The sequence below is a fragment of the Neomonachus schauinslandi genome, chromosome 16 (genome assembly GCF_002201575.2).
Source record: "Neomonachus schauinslandi chromosome 16, ASM220157v2, whole genome shotgun sequence".
Taxonomy (NCBI): Eukaryota; Metazoa; Chordata; class Mammalia; order Carnivora; family Phocidae; genus Neomonachus; species Neomonachus schauinslandi.
Window position 1 is genome coordinate 11,415,299 of NC_058418.1, and position 18,836 is coordinate 11,434,134.

General features: G+C 49.1%; 2 protein-coding genes across 3 annotated transcripts; one reads left to right on the plus strand and one right to left on the minus strand.

Annotated features, from left to right (window-relative positions):
* Window positions 1–6,840: 6,840 nt before the first annotated feature.
* On the minus strand, window positions 6,841–8,488 carry LYPD4 (LY6/PLAUR domain containing 4). Of its 2 annotated transcripts, XM_021692254.1 has the most exons (4): window positions 8,422–8,488; window positions 8,083–8,226; window positions 7,286–7,612; window positions 6,841–7,043 (listed from the first exon to the last, which is right to left on the minus strand). In XM_021692254.1, exons 1-4 carry the CDS (start codon window positions 8,486–8,488, stop codon window positions 6,841–6,843), a joined length of 741 nt encoding a protein of 246 aa, XP_021547929.1. The 2 variants fall into 2 exon arrangements, with proteins under 2 accessions (XP_021547929.1, XP_021547930.1); XM_021692255.1 differs by lacking the exon at window positions 8,083–8,226 and having other exon boundaries at window positions 7,286–7,605; window positions 8,382–8,488.
* A 5,459-nt stretch (window positions 8,489–13,947) lies between these two features.
* On the plus strand, window positions 13,948–17,875 carry DMRTC2 (DMRT like family C2). Its single transcript, XM_021692251.1, has 8 exons — window positions 13,948–14,171; window positions 14,258–14,415; window positions 14,701–14,777; window positions 15,039–15,222; window positions 15,612–15,738; window positions 16,471–16,531; window positions 16,681–16,855; window positions 17,748–17,875. Exons 1-8 carry the CDS (start codon window positions 13,948–13,950, stop codon window positions 17,858–17,860), a joined length of 1,119 nt encoding a protein of 372 aa, XP_021547926.1. The 3' UTR covers window positions 17,861–17,875.
* Window positions 17,876–18,836: the final 961 nt, after the last annotated feature.

The following is an 18,836-nucleotide window of genomic DNA, read 5'->3' on the forward strand; positions in this document are numbered from 1 at the left end:
GAGGATCTGTAAAGAGGACTCATCCCCTCCTTGGCCCTTTTTTTGTGAATGGTAATTTCTCTTAGCAGAAATTCCCCCAGGGGTACCTGGGTGGCTCAGTCAGTAGAGCATGCAACTCTTTTTTTTTTTTAAGAGTTTATTTATTTAATTGAGAGAGTGAGAGAGAGAGAGTACGAGCGGGGAAGTGGGGCAAAGGGAGAGGGAGAAGCAGACTCCCCACTAAGCAGGAACCCGGATATGCAGCTCCATACCAGGACCGAGGGATCATGTCCTGAGCCGAAGTCAGATGCTTAACCAACTGAGCCACCCAGGCACCCTGAACATGCAACTCTTGATCTTGGGGTCATGAATTTGAGTCCCATGTGTGGTATAGAATTTACACTAATAAAAAAATTTTAAAAATGTAAAAAACTAAAAAGAGAAAAGAAATTCACCTGAAACTCTGGGTCTCTTCTCTCCTGGGTCACATAGAGAAATGTTACCTCTGAGTTGACCAAGCCCTCATCTCTTGTCCCCCAGGATAGAGGAAGGGGTGAGTGGTGTGGACATGGTGGGACCACGCTAACTACAACACCAGAGCTGTGGCCAAACCATGAGAGAACTCAGCAGTCCTCACACTGCTCAGGACCAAAGCTACAGACACTCCCAGTGTTTATAAATGTGGTTTGGGTGTCGGGAGCACAGAACATGGGGCCTCTGATGACCACATGAAGATGAGCTAGGAAGGAGTAGCTGTGGGCAGGAACACATCCCGGTGTGGGACCCCTGCACAGCTTTTTGGTGTCCTGAGTCCTTCGGCCTTCCTCCCCCAATCCTGGTGGCCCTGACTAGTGGCCTTCACCAATAAACCTGCCTGTCCCCAAATCCAGGATCCAGCTCACTGAAACCTTTGGGCAGGTCTCTGTGTCCAAGGCTAGCTTTCAGGATGTCCTTACCTCTGGGGTGACTTAGAGACAGGTTGTAAGAGTAACCCCAGTGGGGAAGACCCAGAATTCCTGCCCTGAGCATGGCCCTCCCAGGCACTGCCAGTGACCTCTAGCCCAGTACTTCCCATCAGTGTCCACTTTTGTCCCTGAACTGGATCTGATTGAAACACACCTCCTCCCCACAATAAGCGTCCAGTCAGAGGCAGGGGGCTTTCCCCTCCTGTCACCCAGGTTCCCATGGCGATGGGACAGAGTGTCTCTTCCACCCGGTCCACGGGCCTCCTCCCACCTGTGCCTTACCTGCAGCCCCTCCACACACCCAGGCCAGCAGGTCTTGGTCCTTGCCTGAGGCCCCAGGTTGGGTGCTCTTCCCATGTGGATTCACTTGCATCGCAGTGCCCACATTTATACAAACAAAAGTGGTCTGAGCACCAAGGTACCCCACCCACATTCACAAGTGTGTCTGCCATTGACAGAGTGTTGTCAGTCATGAGATGAGAGGTAAGAAAAACAACCTGCAAAATATCACATCATTATTCAGCTCTAGGACCCTCCTTATCCCCACACTGTGTTGGATTAGATAAGGTGACACCTCTTGTTAGTTTCCTCTCACTGTTGTACCAAATTATTGCAAGCTTAGTGGTGTAAAGCAGCAAAAATCAAGGTGCTGACCTGGCTATTTCTTCTGGAGGCTCCAGGAGAGTGTTTCCTTGCTTTTTCAAGCTGTTGGCAGCCACCGGCCTCCCATGGCTGTGGCCCCTTCCTCCACCCAAAGCCAGCAGAGCAACGTGAAGTCTGTGTCCTCTTTCCACCCATCACATCTTCTCCTCTGGCTCTGCCTCCCGTGCCTCCCTCTGTCACTTATAAGAAAGAATGCTTGTGAGAATTTGGACTCACTGAGATATACCACTATAGTCTTGCATCACATGATCCTTAACTTAATCTGGAGTGTTTATCACCTTCCTTCACTACAAAGTGCTGGTGGGCAGCCTGGACTTGGTCATCTGACTGTGGAGTCACTTCCTGCAGGGATGTCCACAGCACCCTCCCTGCTCTGAGGGATGGAGACAGAGGCCAGTGCGCACTCCCTGCAGCCCTCTCCACCTCTTCCTTGTTCGTAATGCTCCTTGTTAGGAATGGAAAGTGTGTGGACAGAACCAGATCAAGGCTCCCAAGCCGGGGGAGTAGCTGGGAGTCATCAGCACCACGGACAGTGTCCCAGCCAAGCTCCTCCCAGGAGTTGAGAGGGGAGGAGGCAATGACGGACTGCTGGAGAGGCTTCCCATTTCTGTTCTACAGAGGATGCAATGAGGCAGAATGCTATTACAGGGACAACCCGATTCTGCTCTAATCTGTGAATCCTAAACCCTTTGCACATGTCCGGATGTTACTTGTTGGCACATCCCTTACAGCTCCCCACTTAGCTGATTGCTGCCCCCAGAGGGTGGCCTCAGGGAGGTTGGGAGTCCGCTCCAGCCTCTTGGGGAACCTCCTGGCCCTTGAGAGTCAGGCCCCTCTCTTGTCTACAATAAGCAAAGAATGTTTCATGAGTAACTTCGGACCCTTGGTGCCTGACCTTGGAAACACACCCATCACCCAGCCTGGAGCACCCCTGAGCACAGCATCCTGTTTCCCAAGCCCCAGCTGAGCCCCCCAGGCAGCAGGGCAGAGCAGAACCCTGGGCTATTCTCCCAGCTGCTCCCTGCTGAGCCCTGTGCCTGGTGTCAGAGTCCTTTGCCATCTACCTGCCCTTCCCAGCAGAGGCAGACATTCCACCCAGGGGACAAATGGGGCCTTGAGATCTCCCAGGGAAGGAGCCAACATCTGAGTGTTCCTGCATCTGCCTGGGACTCCTCAGAGGAAGAGAAAAGACTAGGGCCATCAAAGTCACCCCCATCTTCCTATTTCCCATCCATATCCCACCCACAGAACCAACTCTGATGCTACAGACCCAGCCCTGCCCTTCCTTGGGGCTCAGGTCCATTCTGTCCACTCATAATGGCCAACATAAGGGTCACCTGGGTACTTTATCTTTACTATTTCCTTTTTTCTGCTTTTAGCTGCGTTCACCTTGCTCTTATTTTCCTAGTTCTTGTGGTAGGAACTCTGATTATTGATTTGAGATATTTCCTTTCTTAAAAGCATTTCATGCTATGAATTCCACTCTCACCACAGCATAAGTTGCATCCCACAAATGGTGGGATTGTATTGTATTTGTATTAATATCAAATTGGGGGAGAGAATCCTCAAGCAGACAAATGGTGGAGATGTTTTTAGTGTATTTAATATAATTCTGTATATATTTTTTTATTTTAAAGATTTTATTTATTTGACAGAGAGAGACACAGCGAGAGAGGGAACACAAGCAGGGGGAGTGGGAGAGGGAGAAGCAGGCCTCCCGCCGAGCAGGGAGCCCGATGCGGGGCTCGATCCCAGGATCCTGGGACCATGACCTGAGCTGAAGGCAGATGCTTAACGACTGAGCCACCAAGGTGCCCCTAATTCTGTGTATTTTTAAATATCCTTTGAGTCTTCCTTCTTGACCCATAGATTAACAAATATGTAGCTTGCTTTCCAATTGTTTCAAAGATTTTTCTGCTGCCTTTCTATTGCTAATTTCTAGTTTACTATTTTCAGAGAACATACTCTGATTTCAATTATTTTGAGTTTGGTTAGGGGCTCCTGGCTGGGTCAGTCGGTGGAGCATGTGACTCTCGATCTTAGGGTTGTGAGTTCGAGCCCCACGTTGAGGGTAGAGTTTCCTTCAAAACAAAGTAAATTTGGTTAGCTTTTAGGTACGACAGCAAGCATAAGCCACAGAGAAGGATGAATTGAACATCTTTTCCTTGGCCATTCTTTAATAGTAGGTCAGCTGGCAACAAAGTCTCATATTTTTCCTTCATCAGAAAATTTCCTTAGTTCCCCTTTCCTCCTGAGGATCATTTGCCAGATACAGGATTTGTAGTCGACTTGAAAAACCTGCCACTTCCTTCTGGCCTCCATGCTGTCAGATACAAAACCTACTGTCACTTAAATCAGTGTTCCTTAATATGCAATGGGTTGTTTCTCTGGCTGTTCTTAAAGACTTTTTTTTCCCTCTTGTCTTTAGTTTCCAGAAGTTTGCGATGTGTCTTAGTGTGACTGCTTATTGTGCTCGGGGTTCACTCAGCTTCTTGGACCATTATTTCTTCAGGTACTTTTTTCAGTCCATACTTTTTTCCTATTTCTGGTATCCAGTGGCGTCAATGTTAGATTCTTCATTTTTTAAAAGATTTATTTATTTGAGAGAGAGAGAGAACTCACGAGCAGTGGGAGGGACAGAGGGAGAGAGAGGGAGAGAATCCTCAAGCAGACTCCCCACTGGGCACCAAGAGACCACAAGTCAAGGAGTATTGGCAGACTCCAGAAACTGGAGAAGGCAAGAAAATTGATCCACCCCTAGAACCTCCAGAAAGGAATGTGTCCCCGCCAATATCTTTATTTTAGCCCAGTAAAACTCATGTTGGACTTCTGACCTCCAGAAACGTAAGGTAATAAATGTCTTGCTTTTAAGCCACCATCTTTGTGGTAATTTGTTACAGCAGTAATAGGAATCTAATATAGACTGCATATTAGATTATATTGTTGTATTAATATCAAATTGGGGGAGCTTGATCATCATACTGTGGATATATAGGAGAAAATCCTGGTTCTGATGAAATACGGGCTGAAGTAGTTAGGGTGAAGTAGTATGATACCTATAACTTTCAATTGATTAATCAAAAAATCATATATAGGGCACCTGGGTGGCTCAGTTGGTTAAGCATCTGCCTTCAGCCCAGGTCATGATCCCAGGGTCCTGGGATCAAGTCCCACATCAGGCTCCTTGCTCAGCAGGCAGTCAGCTTCTCCCTCTGCCTCTGCCCCTTCCCCCCCAGATCATGAGCTCTCTCTCTCTCTCTCAAATAAATAAAATCTTTTTTAAAAAATCATATATATATGTATATATATGTATGTACATATAATGAAAAAGATTTGTGTGTATGCACATGCATATATTTATCTCTATACAGATAGAATACAAATGTGGCATTGGTAAATAAGCATGACAGGTATATGGGAGTTCCCTCTCAAAGTCTTGCAAGTTTTCTCTAAGTTTGATTTTTTTTTAACTGGAGGGGTGGGGCCTTATGTTTTAGAAGTACAAGCACAAGTGTTTGCAAAGAATATTATATGATTTCTAATAATTAATCCAGTAATCCAGTGGGTAGAAGAGTAGAAGGGAGATAGATACAACAAGGTTCGCCATGAGTTGATACTTTAAGCTGGAGATGGGTACACGGGGGTTCACGATACCATTCTCTCTAGTATAACGAACTAGAGTCCGCTTGTATATGTATACAAACTCTCTTTGTATATCTTTGAAATTTTCCATATGAAAAGATTTTAAGGAAAGAGAAAAAAGTTTCCAATTCAGAAGTTTTATGAGTTCCACAGAACTTTCAACTCAGATCATCTCAAAATCATAGAAATTCATCCATAGAACAGAGAGGGAATATCCCCCTAACTTATTCCGAGGCTAGTATAACCTTTAAATTGAAATAGGAACAACAACAAAAGTACAAAAAGCGGAAAATACCAGGCCGATCATACTCATCAACAGAGAAGCAAAAATGCTAAACAAGATATTCTCAAACTAAATCCAACAGTATATAGAATAAGACAATACACCATGACCAAGTTAGGTTTGTCCCAGGAAAGCAAAGGTCATTGAACATTAGCAATTTATACCTGGGTGGCTCAGTTGGTTAAGTGGTGGGCTCTTGATTTCAGTTGGGGTCATGAGCTCAGGCTCCTGGGATTGAGCCCTGCATTGGGCTCCCCTCTCAGCAGGGAGTCTGCTTGTCTCTCTCCCTTTGCCCCACCCCCATCCTGCTCTCACTCTCTCTAACAAATAAAATCTTTAAAAAAATTTTTTTAAATATGGGATGCCTGGGTGGCTCAGACGGTTGAGCGTCTGCCTTCAGCTCGGGTCATGACCCCAGGGTCTGGGATCGGGTCCTCCACTGGGCTCCTTGCTCAGCCAGTGGGGAGCTTGCTTCTTCCTCTGCCTGTGCTTTCCCTGCTTGTGTGCTCTCTCTCTCTCTCTGACAAATAAATAGAATCTTTAAAAAAAAATTAAAAAATTAAAAACTACCCTGATGATACCCAGCTCTAATTCATAAGGCCTTTCATTTTATTTTTTGTTTTAAAGATTTTATTTATTTATTTGACAGAGAGAGAGTGAGCACAAGTAGGGGGAGCAGCAAAGGGAGAGGGAGAAGCAGGCTCTCAGCTAAGCAGGGAGCCTAATGCGGAGCTCGATCCCAGGACCCTGGGATCATGACTTGAGCCGAAGGCAGACGAGTAACGACTGAGCCACCCAGGTGCCCCAGGCCTTTCATTTTAATGGGGAGGAAATTGAGGCCCAGAAAAGGGAAGAGATTTGGCCAGGATCTCTTGAGTCAGTGGCTGATTGGGCTAGAGCTCAGGTCGTCACAAAAAGGGGGAGGAGAAAAGAAATATTTGAGGGGGGGGTGCCTGGCTGACTCAGTTGGAAGAGCATGTGACTCCCGTTCTCAGGGTCATGAGTTCGCGCCCCACATTGGGTGTAGAGATTACTAAAAAAAATAAACTTTAAAATAATTTTTGGGGTCCTCCCAGTTGCTGGGCATGACTGTCACTTTGCCAGTGACCCTCCTCCCCACCACCCCCCGCTCACTTCACCATGCACATACCCACCGCCTGCCTCTCCCCTCCATTTTCCTGGGTATGTTTGGCTCCCCTCACACCTTCCACGCCTCTACAGTTCTCATGGACCACAGGACAAAGCAGAAAGGCAACTCTGTGACTTTATTGGGTTACAGGAAGGGGTTTGTCCAGTCCAGCTAGACTGTCAGTCCCTGAAGGCCAGCAGAAGACCTGAGAGGATGCTCCAAGCAGGACTCCGACTGGAGAGCTCTGCGCCAGCACTCTGGGCCTTCTCTAAGATGTTGAGGACCTCAGTCACTCTGATGTTCCCAATATGGTGATAATCTGCTAAAAGTTTTTGATATCCACGAGCACAGCCCAAGAGGAGGAAGGTGGTATTGAGAAGGCCTATAAGGCAGACAGAGAGGAGTCAGGGACACTTCCAAGACGCAAGCGCCCTACCCCTGCTTCCAGACACCCTCACAACCCAGAACACCTGCTCTCCCACCAAAAACTTGAGTACCAGCCCCCTTAGTCCTTCCTCCTTGGAATTCATGTGCCTGGCCCCGGGGCAGCCACAATCCCCTCTCGGATCCGACCAGCCTCTCACAGAGATGGAAAGGCACTAAAGCAAGTTTCTCTTCTCTCACCTGCCTGAAATTTTAAGGTGGAACTGTAACACTGAGAGGCCTCGTAGGGGCAAGAATCAGTGGTGACAAAATTTGGGAGGCAATCCTTAGAGTGCTCGCCCACACAGGTCGGGCAACTATGGGAAGAAAATGCTGTAGACTTAGGAGCTCTGGCCTTGAGTTTCACAAAAGGATCCAAGTTGGTAAGGTTATTGCAGAGATATGTCCGACAGACGCGGCTATAGGAAGCAATGGACAATCCAGGTGGCGAAACGAGGTAGGAGACTTGCTGGGGGTAAGATGAGGCGGGGCTGCAGCCCTTAAAACCCACAACTCCCCTTCTGGTCCCTGAGGAGAAGATTAGAGAGCTCTGATCAGTGCTGTTGGCCACACACAGAGTCTACCCTCCCACCCTGCACCCTGCTCTTCCAGCTCACTCTGCCCCATCACCAACTTTGCCGTGGGGTCCACTCGCTGCAGCTGCACAGGGCTCAGATCCCCGGGTCTCCGTCTGTCTCTCCTCACCAACCCCTCCCCCCAGGAACCCCCTGCTCCTCTCTCCCCTGTGTCCCTTTCTTTACTTCTCTCCCAGATTGTCCCCCATCCACCTGGGATCACCTCCTTTCTGCCCTCCTATCCAGCCCACACCACACCCAGCCAGGTCCTGCCCTCTCCTGTCAGTGTCTTGACATTATTCCCAAAGATATAATGGAGTAAATGTTTGGAGCTCGAGTCCAGAGTCCCTGGGTGCTGGGAATGGAGTTGGGGGTCAGAAGAGGCAGCAAAAAAAGAAATGTATCAAAGTCACTTTCCTTCACCTGTCTCGATGAACACCAGCGTCTCCTCACAGCCCTCACTCAGCTTACATACCATGCTCCTCATCAGAAGCCATTTCCAGTCATGGAGAGAAACAGCTCTGAAGAGTGAAGATGTTGCTTCGTAGCATAAAAGAGCCGCGGCCCCTAAAGAGAGAATGCCCTTCCAGTCATGGGCCCCTCACATTGCCTTCTCAGCCCCCCAGATGCCAGCCAAGAACTCAGCCTCCACAGATCCTGTCCCCTGAGGAACCCAGATATCCAGCCCTCCTTCCCCTAGTTATGTGAATCCAGCCTCCCACCCTCTGGGGGTCCCAAAGCATCCAGCCCCAAAGGACATACAAGGCACAGTAGAGATGGCCCCTAGGAGGCAGAGCAGCTGCACAGGGCTGAAGTGCTGGGGTCCCATGGTCCTGGGTCGGGGTCCTGGATGCTAGAGGTCAATCTGGAACCAAGTTCAATCCAGGTATCAAGCTCAGTTCTCGTCAGTTTCTGAATTCTCTGTTCACCTGCCTCTGGGTCACTGTTTCTAGAGCAGAAAGTTGATTGTCAAGTTCTTGTGACATAGGCTCCCTGAGACCTTCAGGGACACAAGTCTTCCCATCTCCATAGTGTCCCCTCCAACCTGCCCTGAAGCCACCACATTAGCCTCTCAAGTCATGACTCTCACTCTCCTGCTTAGGTCCTCCCATTGGACATGGTGCTGAGCAGAGCTGACTTAGTCAAAGGATCACTGTTACACAGGCTGTTCTCCAGCCAGAGACGATGAGATCAGAACAACAAGGGGGTGTGTATGGAAGTTAACTGAAATATTACTAAATAACTCTTGGCTCAGAAAAGGATCTTTAAATGTATATAGAAGTGAATAATAATGAACATAGTACATCTCTCACTCTATCTCTCTCTCACACACACACAAGTATATGTAAAATCTGGTGAAAACTAATTAAGGTCCATAGTCCAGTTAAGAGTATTATGCCAATGTCAAGTTCATGCTTGTATACTACAGTTATAGAAGATATCCCTGAGAGGAAGTGGAAGGAAGTATTTATGGCTTTACGACTTTTGCAACTTCTTGTGAGTCAATAACCATTTCAAAACCAAGGGTTTTTTTTAACTACACATCAATTTTGGGACACAACTAAAGCAGTGTTTACAAGTAAATTTATACTTTCAATACATTTGTCAGGAAATAGGAACGTTAAAAAAACATGGTCCTGGATTAACTCAAGAAGTTGTACAAGGTGCAACAAAGCACCTGCCCCCTTATTGGATATTCTATCCAATAAAGGATAGAAATTAAGATAATGACAGAAATCAATGAATTAGAACAACAAAAATTATTACAGAAAACTTAACATTCATTCTTTGACAATATCAATGAGAAAATTCTCCAGCAAATCTAATCAAGAGAAAAACAGAAGATGCAAATAAAATACCAAATTAAAAATCAGAAGTAACAGACAGTGGCTGTTTTTTTTTTTTTTCAAATACAAGTATCATTAAGAACTCTACATTTATAAATTTGAAAACCCAAATGAAGTTGGGGAGCCTGGCTGGCTCAGTTGGTACATCATGCTACTCTTGATCTTGGGATTGTGAGTTCGAGCCCCATGTTGGGTATAGAGATGATGTAAAAAAAAAAAATCTTTAGAAAACCCAGATGAAGTAGATACATTTCTAAAATAATGTGAAATGCCAAGATTTGCATAAGAAGAGTACATGCAATGCCTTAAGGCAATGAGAATGGCCAATGACCTCTGGCAGAGACAAGAAAAAGAGTAACCCCAGTAGGAAAATGGGCCAAGCATATGAAGAGGCAGTTCTCAGAAGAGCAAACCAGAAAGGCTAGAAAACATGTGAAGAGACACTCAAGCTTGACAATAATCAGAGAAAGGCAGTCTATCAAACTGTCCATCTCTCAGACTAGCAAAGGACCAGAAAGATGGAAAAAGATACATGTTGGCAGCAATGTGGGATACAGATACAGGGACCCTTGTGTACTGCTGCTCATGGGGTTGTTGGGAGGGGGACAGGACCCTCTTCTGGACCCTGAGGAACAGCTGAGAGTTCTGGTCAATGTTTCAGGCCCAAAGCAGCATTGCAGGGAGGAATCTGGCAATACTAAGTCAAATTAGGTTTACAAATTCCCATTTCTAGTATATCCTAGGTACACATAATAGAGATTTCCACCTTCATCTACAAAGCAACATATACCAGGATGCAGCATTACTATGGAGATGGTGAGTCGAAGGCAATGTGGGCATTCCTCCCTGAGACTTAGTGAACACACAACATGCAGGGGATGCACACCATGGAATATCATGCAGCAATTTAAAAAACTGATTAGACATACACATAACGTGTACATGGATGGATCAAAAAAGCGCAGTGCTGATTATTTTAAATAAATAACACAATATCACTTGCATAACTTAAAACCACATACACTAGGGTTGCCTGGGTGGCTCAGTCAGTTAAACATTCGGCTCTTGATTTCAGCTCAAGTTCTGATCTCAGGGTCATGAGTGCGAGCCCCACCTCGAGCTCTGTGTTTAGCGTGGAATCTGCTTAAGACTCTTTCTTCCTCTCCCTCTGCCCTTCCCCCATGCTCTCCCTCTAAATAAATAAATAAATAAAATCTTTTTGAAAAATAATAAAATAAAACCACATGTGCAGGGGTGTCTGGCTGGCTCAGTAGGAAGAGCATGCAACTCTTGATCTCAGGGTCATGAGTTTGAGCCCCATGCTGGGTGTAGAGATTACTTGAATGAATAAATGAACAAACCTTTTTAAAAACACATGCACATAAGACACTGCACATCTTGCAAGAACACAAGAAACAAAAGATATGCATTAGCCACCTGAAGTGAGCGCCTACAGGAGGATTAGGGAATGAAGATTACTGGGAATACTAACTAAAACAATGTAGGTGGTACAAAAGTTCATAGGTGTTGGACTCAAAGGTGGAGCAAAGTTAGAATCCTTACACCTCCACTTACTAGCTGCGCAATCTTGTGTAAGTTGTTGAACTCATTTATCAAATGGATTAATAATACCTCTCATAAGGCCACTGTTGAAAATTAGTAAGCTTATTAATATAAAGTGCCAGGCAAGTGCTAAACTCTCCATAAATGTTGGCTCTCCGGTCTCTCTCTGTCTCTCCACTATCTAAAGGATCAAGGTGAACCTCTTTAGTAGACAGTCAAGCCTTCCACACCCACATCCCCCACCGCCAGATTGGCCCCAAACAACCTGTCCAACTTTGTCTAGTACTGCTCCCCTGCACAGCAGTGCAGCTAGAGGTCACTTCTGCCACCCTTTTCTGTCCAGAATGCTTGGCACACAGGCTCTGTAACTCAGGAGTCTGTAGCAAACAAAGGGGCTGAGACCCACAGAAAAGATGGGACACAGGACAGGGAAATGAAGGCTGACAAAGGATCACAAAAAAAGACTGGGCCACTCAGAGTAGATGGCACACACCAGCCTGGAAGGCAAAATGACAGAATCCAAAAGTCTGAAGCACAAGTGGAGACACAAACAGAAAAGAGTGGAATGAAATCTTCGGGGAGGGTCGGGTGGGGGGAGGAGGAAGAGGTGGTCAGAGGGTATGCTACCCCTACAAAAGAGAAACCATGCAGAGGAGGAGCAAACCGATGGGCTGGAACGTTGCAGGGAGTCAGAGGACCAGCAGCGGGAGCACAATAGGAGAAGCAGGAAAATGAGGCCTAGGGCGCAAAGACGTGGCTCTTTAGAAGGGGAAAGGAGACAGGGGTGGAAGGCGCAGAGAAAAGGGGACAACAGGAAAGGGTGGGAGGGAAACCGCGAAACACACAGAGAAGGCAGGTGAGGATGACAGAGTGGAGCCCAGATGACACTGATGAATTGAGGTGCAATCCGGGAGGGATGTGCATGCAAAGGGTGGAAAGGGCCAAAGGGACAGAAATACTACAGCGGCGTCTCGGAAAGAAAGTGAAGGGGTGGGGGTGGGGGGGACAGGGCCAGGCTATTCGGAAATTAGGAACGTGGAGGAATGGGGTCCGAAAATCAGCAGGATGGACAGGCGGACAGAAACTCCCAAGAGAACGGGAAAACCAAAGTTAGGAAAATTAGCACCTAAACAGACAGGAAGAGAGACACGGAAAGGGCGGCGACCCGAGGAGGTGGGATAAGGGAAAGAAACGGGAAAATCACAGGAGGGGAAACGCATAAAAGGAGAAGGGTAGATCCGGAGTTGGGGCAAGGGAGAGAAGTGAAAGAAACACGAGCGTCCACGCAGCGAAGAACCGCCCGAGCGAGGTCGAAGCCAGGAACGCCACAGGCAAATCCTCGCTGTACAGGCTAGAGGGCGATAACGCGCGTGCGCACACAGGTCCCGGTCAACGCCTGGGGGTCCGACCCGGCAGCCGTTTCTGGGGGGCAGGGCCAGTCTCATCCTGGGAGCAGTACTCGACGCCCCATTGGCCACCTCTCCCAAAAGGGGAACTACAATCTGGGCAGGCAAGCCACAGGGGGAGGGGCAAGTGGGGGGCGAGACTCAACTCGACGCGCTATTGGCTGGCCTGACAGTCTGGCGCGAGGCAAAGCGGGCTGGAGGTAAGGGGACGGCCGTCAGTGCAGGATCTTGAAGCGCATTGGTCGCTTGCTTCGGCGGCGGTAGTCGACGCTTGAAGCTCATTGGCCCTTGTGAGAAGGGGCGGGAAAACCGGCGCGGGGGCGGCCGTTCCTCACGCCACTTCCTCACCGCGTCCTTTCGCGTCCTCCTGACTGAGTCTGACTTTGCTCGCTCGAGGCTGTGGTAACCGCGGGCCGAGGACGCGAACTCGACCCCGCCCCTCCCTGTCCCTTCTCCCTCTCTATGTGGCGCTGGACCCCCTCCCCCGCTTCCCCCTCGCGCTCCTCGCGCCCCTCTCCTCCCCTCCCCCACGCCGCGGGCCCCTGGGTGCGCGCCCTGTGCCCTGCCCCCTCCCTGGGACCCTGGAGCGAGGCAAGGCCACAGGCCGGGCTACCGAAAGAGGGTGCACGCGAGTAACAGCCGCGCGAGCCGTGGTGCGCTGCGGGGAGGTGGGCTGGGCGATGCATGAGATAGGTTGCTGGGAATGGGCAAAGGTCCCCCGAAGCGCCCGGCGCAGCGACCCCAGAATTTGCGTCAGAGTTTGGAGGGCATATGGGTGCAGGAGGTGAATCTGTGCCATGAGGAGGGGGCCTGCGGCCGAGATCGGGGCCTGGCCTCTGGAAGGGGCTCAGTAAACGTTTGTTGAGTGAATGAAAATAATTCTTGAAAGTGGGGCAAGGAATCCGTGAGAATAAAGTAATCGCGGGGGCGGGGAGAGGCGGCAAGAGAGTGTTCTGATTTCAAAGGGGAGCAAAGGGTACGTTGGTTTGCAGGAGGTACATGACGCTACGAATTGGACGGGGAGCATAAACGTAGTTGTAGGAATTGGATAAATGCATGAGGGAAGGTTGGTGGTTGCTGAAGACGGTGGCAGGAAAAACTATCAGAACAGGGTGTTGGGGGGAAAAGGGGTGTAGAATCCCTTGGGGGGCCTGTGAGTGCACGGGTAGGAGCATGGGACTTGTGCAGGAGAAAGCACAGGCCAGCAGCTGAGAACAATGTTTGGTTCAAAGAACACATAAGGAGGGAAGGAGGAGAGGGGAGCCGGGGAAGAAGGCGAGCCTTCTGGGAAGGAGGACGCCCACGGAAGGCATTGGGGTGAAGGAGGGAGAAAGCTGGGGAGGGGGGTGAAAGCTGAGTCCACAGATGGGTGCCGTGGAAACCCCTTGAGGTGTGGCTTCCCAGGGACAGGAGGGCTGGTCAGGAGAGGGCCCTTGTGGCCACCCTGACCTTCCACTCCTGCCTCCAGATCCATGGAAGCCAACGAAGTGCCCACTGTCCACCACTGTGCCTCTGATTCTGCCACAGGGGGTGAGACCAGAGCCCCCCCAGGCACTGAGCTTATCCCCAGGAGAGCTGTCAGTCGCTCTCCAACCTGTGCCCGCTGCCGAAACCACGGCGTCACTGCCCACCTCAAGGGCCACAAGCGCCTGTGCCTCTTTCAGGCTTGCGAGTGTCACAAATGTGTCCTCATCTTGTGAGTATGAACGAGATCCAGGGAAGGGAGGAGGATGGGCCTCATCTAAAGCGAGGCTGACTTTTGACCCGCAACCCCCATTTTAGGGAGCGCCGGAGGGTCATGGCTGCCCAGGTGGCCTTGCGTAGGCAACAGGAGGCACAGCTAAAGAGGCATCTGGCTCAGGGACTGATGAGGAGAGGGGAGGCTCCTCCCAAAGCTCCTAGCCATGCCAAGAAGGGAGCCACTCGACCAGGGGTCCCCCGTGAGTGTCTGGCTAGGGATGGGGCAGGGTTTGGGGTGGAGAAAGCATAAGTAGGAAAGAGTCCCAGACCCGCCATTGGAATTGGTGTGTGACCTGGGGCAAAGTGTTTCTACTCTCTGGGCAGCCTCAGTCTCTCCAACTTTAAAATGCAGTCAGGTGTTGGGAGGATGTAGTGAGATCCATGGGTAGAAAAAGGCCACAGGAAGATAAGAACTCACTTTGCAGTTGGAGTGGAATGGGGGTCAGGAGAAAGGGCTCATCAGAGCTCTCCGTGGTCCCTCACAGCTGGAAAGGAGAACATAGCACCCCAGCCTCAGACACCCCATGGGGCAGTCCCACTGGCACTGACACCTCCTGGGAAGGTAAGGAGAACCTGGGCCCTGGGGGAGTGAATCCTATACTAGCCCCTGCCCAGCCCCCTTCCTCTGTGCCCTCAACACTTGGGTTCTACATCTAGTCCTGATTTGCATTATCATCCTGGGCAAATCATCTCTTCTATGGGTAAAAAATGAGAGGGTGGCCATGCCAAGTCTAAAGTTTTGAGGTCCTGCCTCATCCTAGAACATACTCGTTCTTTCCCCAGCCTCGTTCCTGACTCCAACTTGTGCTCTCTGCCCTTGCAGGATAACTCCCGGGGGCCTCTGCTGCTCAGCCGTCCCCCAGAAGCCTTGCCTTTGTCCTGGACTCCAGTGCCTCCAGGCTCTTGGGCTCCTGGACACTGGCTGCCTCCAGGCTTTTCCATGCCACCTCCTGTGGTATGCCACTTGCTATGCCAAGAACCTACAGTCCCTCTGCATCCCTTTCCTGGTAAGATGAATTCAACACTTTGATTAAACAGATATTTGAATGCCATTGAACCGCTGTATCAGAAAGAGAAGAGGGGGGCGCCTGGGTGGCTCGGTTGGTTAAGCGACTGCCTTCGGCTCAGGTCATGATCCTGGAGTCCCGGGATCGAGTCCCGCATCGGGCTCCCTGCTCGGCAGGGAGTCTGCTTCTCCCTCTGACCTTCCTCCTTCTCATGCTCTCTGTCTCTCATTCTCTCTCTCTCAAATAAATAAATAAAATCTTTAAAAAAAAATAAAAAAATAAAATAAAAAAAAAAGAAAGAGAAGAGGAAGAGGATACAGGGTAGGAAGGAAGATGGAAGCCATGACCTTTAACCCCTGAACACTCCTGCATTCTCTTACCCTCATTAGGCTTTGACCCTGGCACTTCCCTCCGGCTGCCCACTCACGGGCCCCTCCCAACCTGCGCAGGATCTCGTCCGATACTGACGGCTCCTCTTTCTGGAGAATCCCAAGGGCCCTCTGCACTGCCCCGCGCGTGAGTAGGGAGGGAAGGATATGTGTCTATAATGTGCCTAATCCCGTCCTGGACACCACAGTAGATGATAGAGAACACAAGGTCTCAGACTAATGCGTGAAGAGAAGCTCTCCTAGCTCTGCCATTGCCTGACTGGGAACCTTTGTACAAGTATCTTTATCTCTCTGAACCTGGTTTTCGTTCAGTAAGTTGGAGATACAATTACCTTCTTTTTGCTTTGTCATGAGAATTAGTGATAATGTACAGAATACATCCTAGCAGAGGCCCTGGTCTTGGACAAATAGTGGCTATTAAATTCTCTTAAACAGATAAAATGGAATCAAATTGCCTGCTGAAAGGGTGGCGTGGGGCGTGATGGTGAGAGCCTCAGAGGCCTACGATAGAGGCAAGAGGCCTTTTGAGAAAGCTGCTCCTCAAATTCCATGGGGATTGGGGATCTAGGGGAGGGAAACTAGACTCTAGTAGGGCAGGAACAGCCATCCCAGTCCCTCTTGCTGTTTGATATATTTTTTAAAAATTGACACCAATGACTCCCCATAATTGTCACAGTAGCTCTGGGGGGAAAGAAGCTGGCAGGGATTTTCATTTTATAGCAAACAAAGCAGGCCAAGACAGGGGAAGGGACTTGCCCAAGTCCGCAAAGCCTAATGGCCCAGCAGGCATCCAGACTCCCATGTGTGCATGTCTCTCCATGTGTTTAATCCCCTTGGCATCTTCTCTTCTTGCTTCTAGATGCTCTACTCTGATACTCCAGCCCTGTGGCACCCCAGACCCTCTTCTGCTGCAGCCACAGGTCCTGGGAAAGAAGTGGGATCCAGGACCCTGGGAGGAAATTGAGCCTGGGGAAGGGATGATAGGGGGTAGTAACCAGGGGCTGAGAGAGTACTTGGAGGGTGGGCAGAGTGGGGATTCCCAGTCTGTTTCTTTCCTTTTCTTTTGCAGGCCCCCGGAGCTTCTCGCCTGGCCTGGACCTCTCCCTCCTCAGAGCGGCAGCTGCAGCGTGAGGCAGCTGAGGCTCTTGTGGATCTGAAAGATTCTTCCCAGGCTCCCCGCCTGACCTCTTCTGTTCCCCCCAACCCTGCCTGGATCTCCCTGCTCCACCCCTGTGGCCCACCAGGTAACCTGTTCCCTGAAAGAAGATGGGATAGGGATGGTTGGAAAATGGAGGTACCAGAGTAAGTAGGGACTAACCAAGATCGGGGTCAGCAGGTTGATCATCTTCAGACCCAGGCTCCAGGCTTCTCAACCTAGTTCCTGGAATTGCAATTGAGAGTTGTTTGGTGAATTAGTTTTATTAATTTTGTGCTCAAAAGCAAATGTCCGGTGCCCTTATGTCAAGGAAAAGGAGGCCCTGAGAGAAGCAGGGACTTGCCCAAGGGCATATGGCAAGACTGGCAGAGCCTGATCTCCTGACTCCAGCCTAAGGCTCCCTCTCTAGACCCAAGCTGCCTGCTGCAGATCTGATAACTGCCTTCAAGGAGCTTCCATTCTACTTGGGAAAACAGAATGTCTTCACAAAGCTCAGTGACAAACCGGGAAAGAACTAGAGGAATCTTGAGGAATGAGACCTATGGGGACAGAGAGGGAAGGCCCGAGGAGTCTCCTGTCCAAGATGGCGGATTGGGCATGGTGTGTGGGTGAGGAAACCTGCCTGGAAGAACTGCTGGAACAGAAGGAGATGAGGCTGGAGAGACTTCCGATCATGGAGGTCTGGCATGCCAAGCTTAGGAGTCCAGACCAACAATTGTGCATGAAAGGGAGCCAGGGAATATTTCTGACCTAGGCAGGGACATATTCAGAGACCCTGAGCTTTAGAAGTCAGGTGTGGTGGCTGTGATGGAGGGATTAAAAGAGACAAGACTGAAGGTGGGAAAATCAGTGAGGGGGAAGTGTTTGCTATAATCCAGGTGAGTAAGGCTGAGGCCTGGATTGGATGGAGTAAAAAGAGGGGGTTGCTGGGAGAGGACAGGGATATGACCTAGTCCTACCCCTTTCCTTCCTGCTTATAGCTCCCGCTGGAGGAAGAGGATTCCAGCCTGTTGGCCCCTCTCTCCGACCCAGCCCAGCCCCCTCTGTGGCTCTGCATATTGGGCGTCTGGGCTCTATCTCCCTCCTAAGCTAGAAGCCCAGAGATGGAGGCCTTGCTGGGGCAAGAAGCAACAGCCTGCGGGCACCGCATATTTGGTATTTTACTTCCAGATTTATGCATGGAATTTAATGTAGTACAAGCTTCCGGCTTTTCTTTTCTTTTCTTTTCTTTTTTCCCTTTTTTAAGCTTTCAGGTGCTTTGTTAGCTTTTGGTTCCTTTTGTAGTGTGGGCATTTCCTTGAATGAAAGTGGTATTCTCTTACTCACTTGGATCCTGGCACCTTTTTAAAATCCCCAACAAAGTGAGAGTTGTGCAGTTTAAGCTAACCAGTATCTAAATAGGTTTTTGCATGAGTTCACGTTCCAGAATATTTATTTGACATATGATCCTGTACATAGCTGTGCACTCATGTCTGTCTCCATGCATGCAAAAACAGGAGAGTATTTTCATTTTGTGTCTACCTTTGGGTGAGTAACTGGGAAATAAACCTTTGTTGTTTTAAGCCACTGAGATTTGGGGATTGTTTGTTGCTGCAGCCTAACCTAGTCTATCCTGACACAAAGGACTTGTTCAATTCACTTTCTGGTAACTACCACAAATAAATACAAACTCGGATTTCTTAGAGCCAAGTAAGAAAGGTTGGTAGAGGAAGATAGTGGGAGATCCACTGATTCAACAGTGAAGTGCCTGCATGCCAGGCCTAGACCATTCCCAGCTGTCAGAGGGCTACAGATTGAAACACATACAGGGCCAAGCACATCATATAAATGAGTAAAGAAAGCTGGATGAGCCCTAGAAAACTGAGAATGCATGCCCTGCCTAAGGGGACAGCCTCCTTTGCATTAGTGGGCTGTCACCAGGCAGGAAAGTGGCTATTGCCACAACTTCTGATTCTTTAAGAGAAGCTGGAAAACTGAATTTCTACGTAGAACATCTTAATTTTCAAATAATGGTTCAGTTTTCTTCTTTAAATCCTATGTGAGCCAAACAAAACATTATCTTCAGGCCA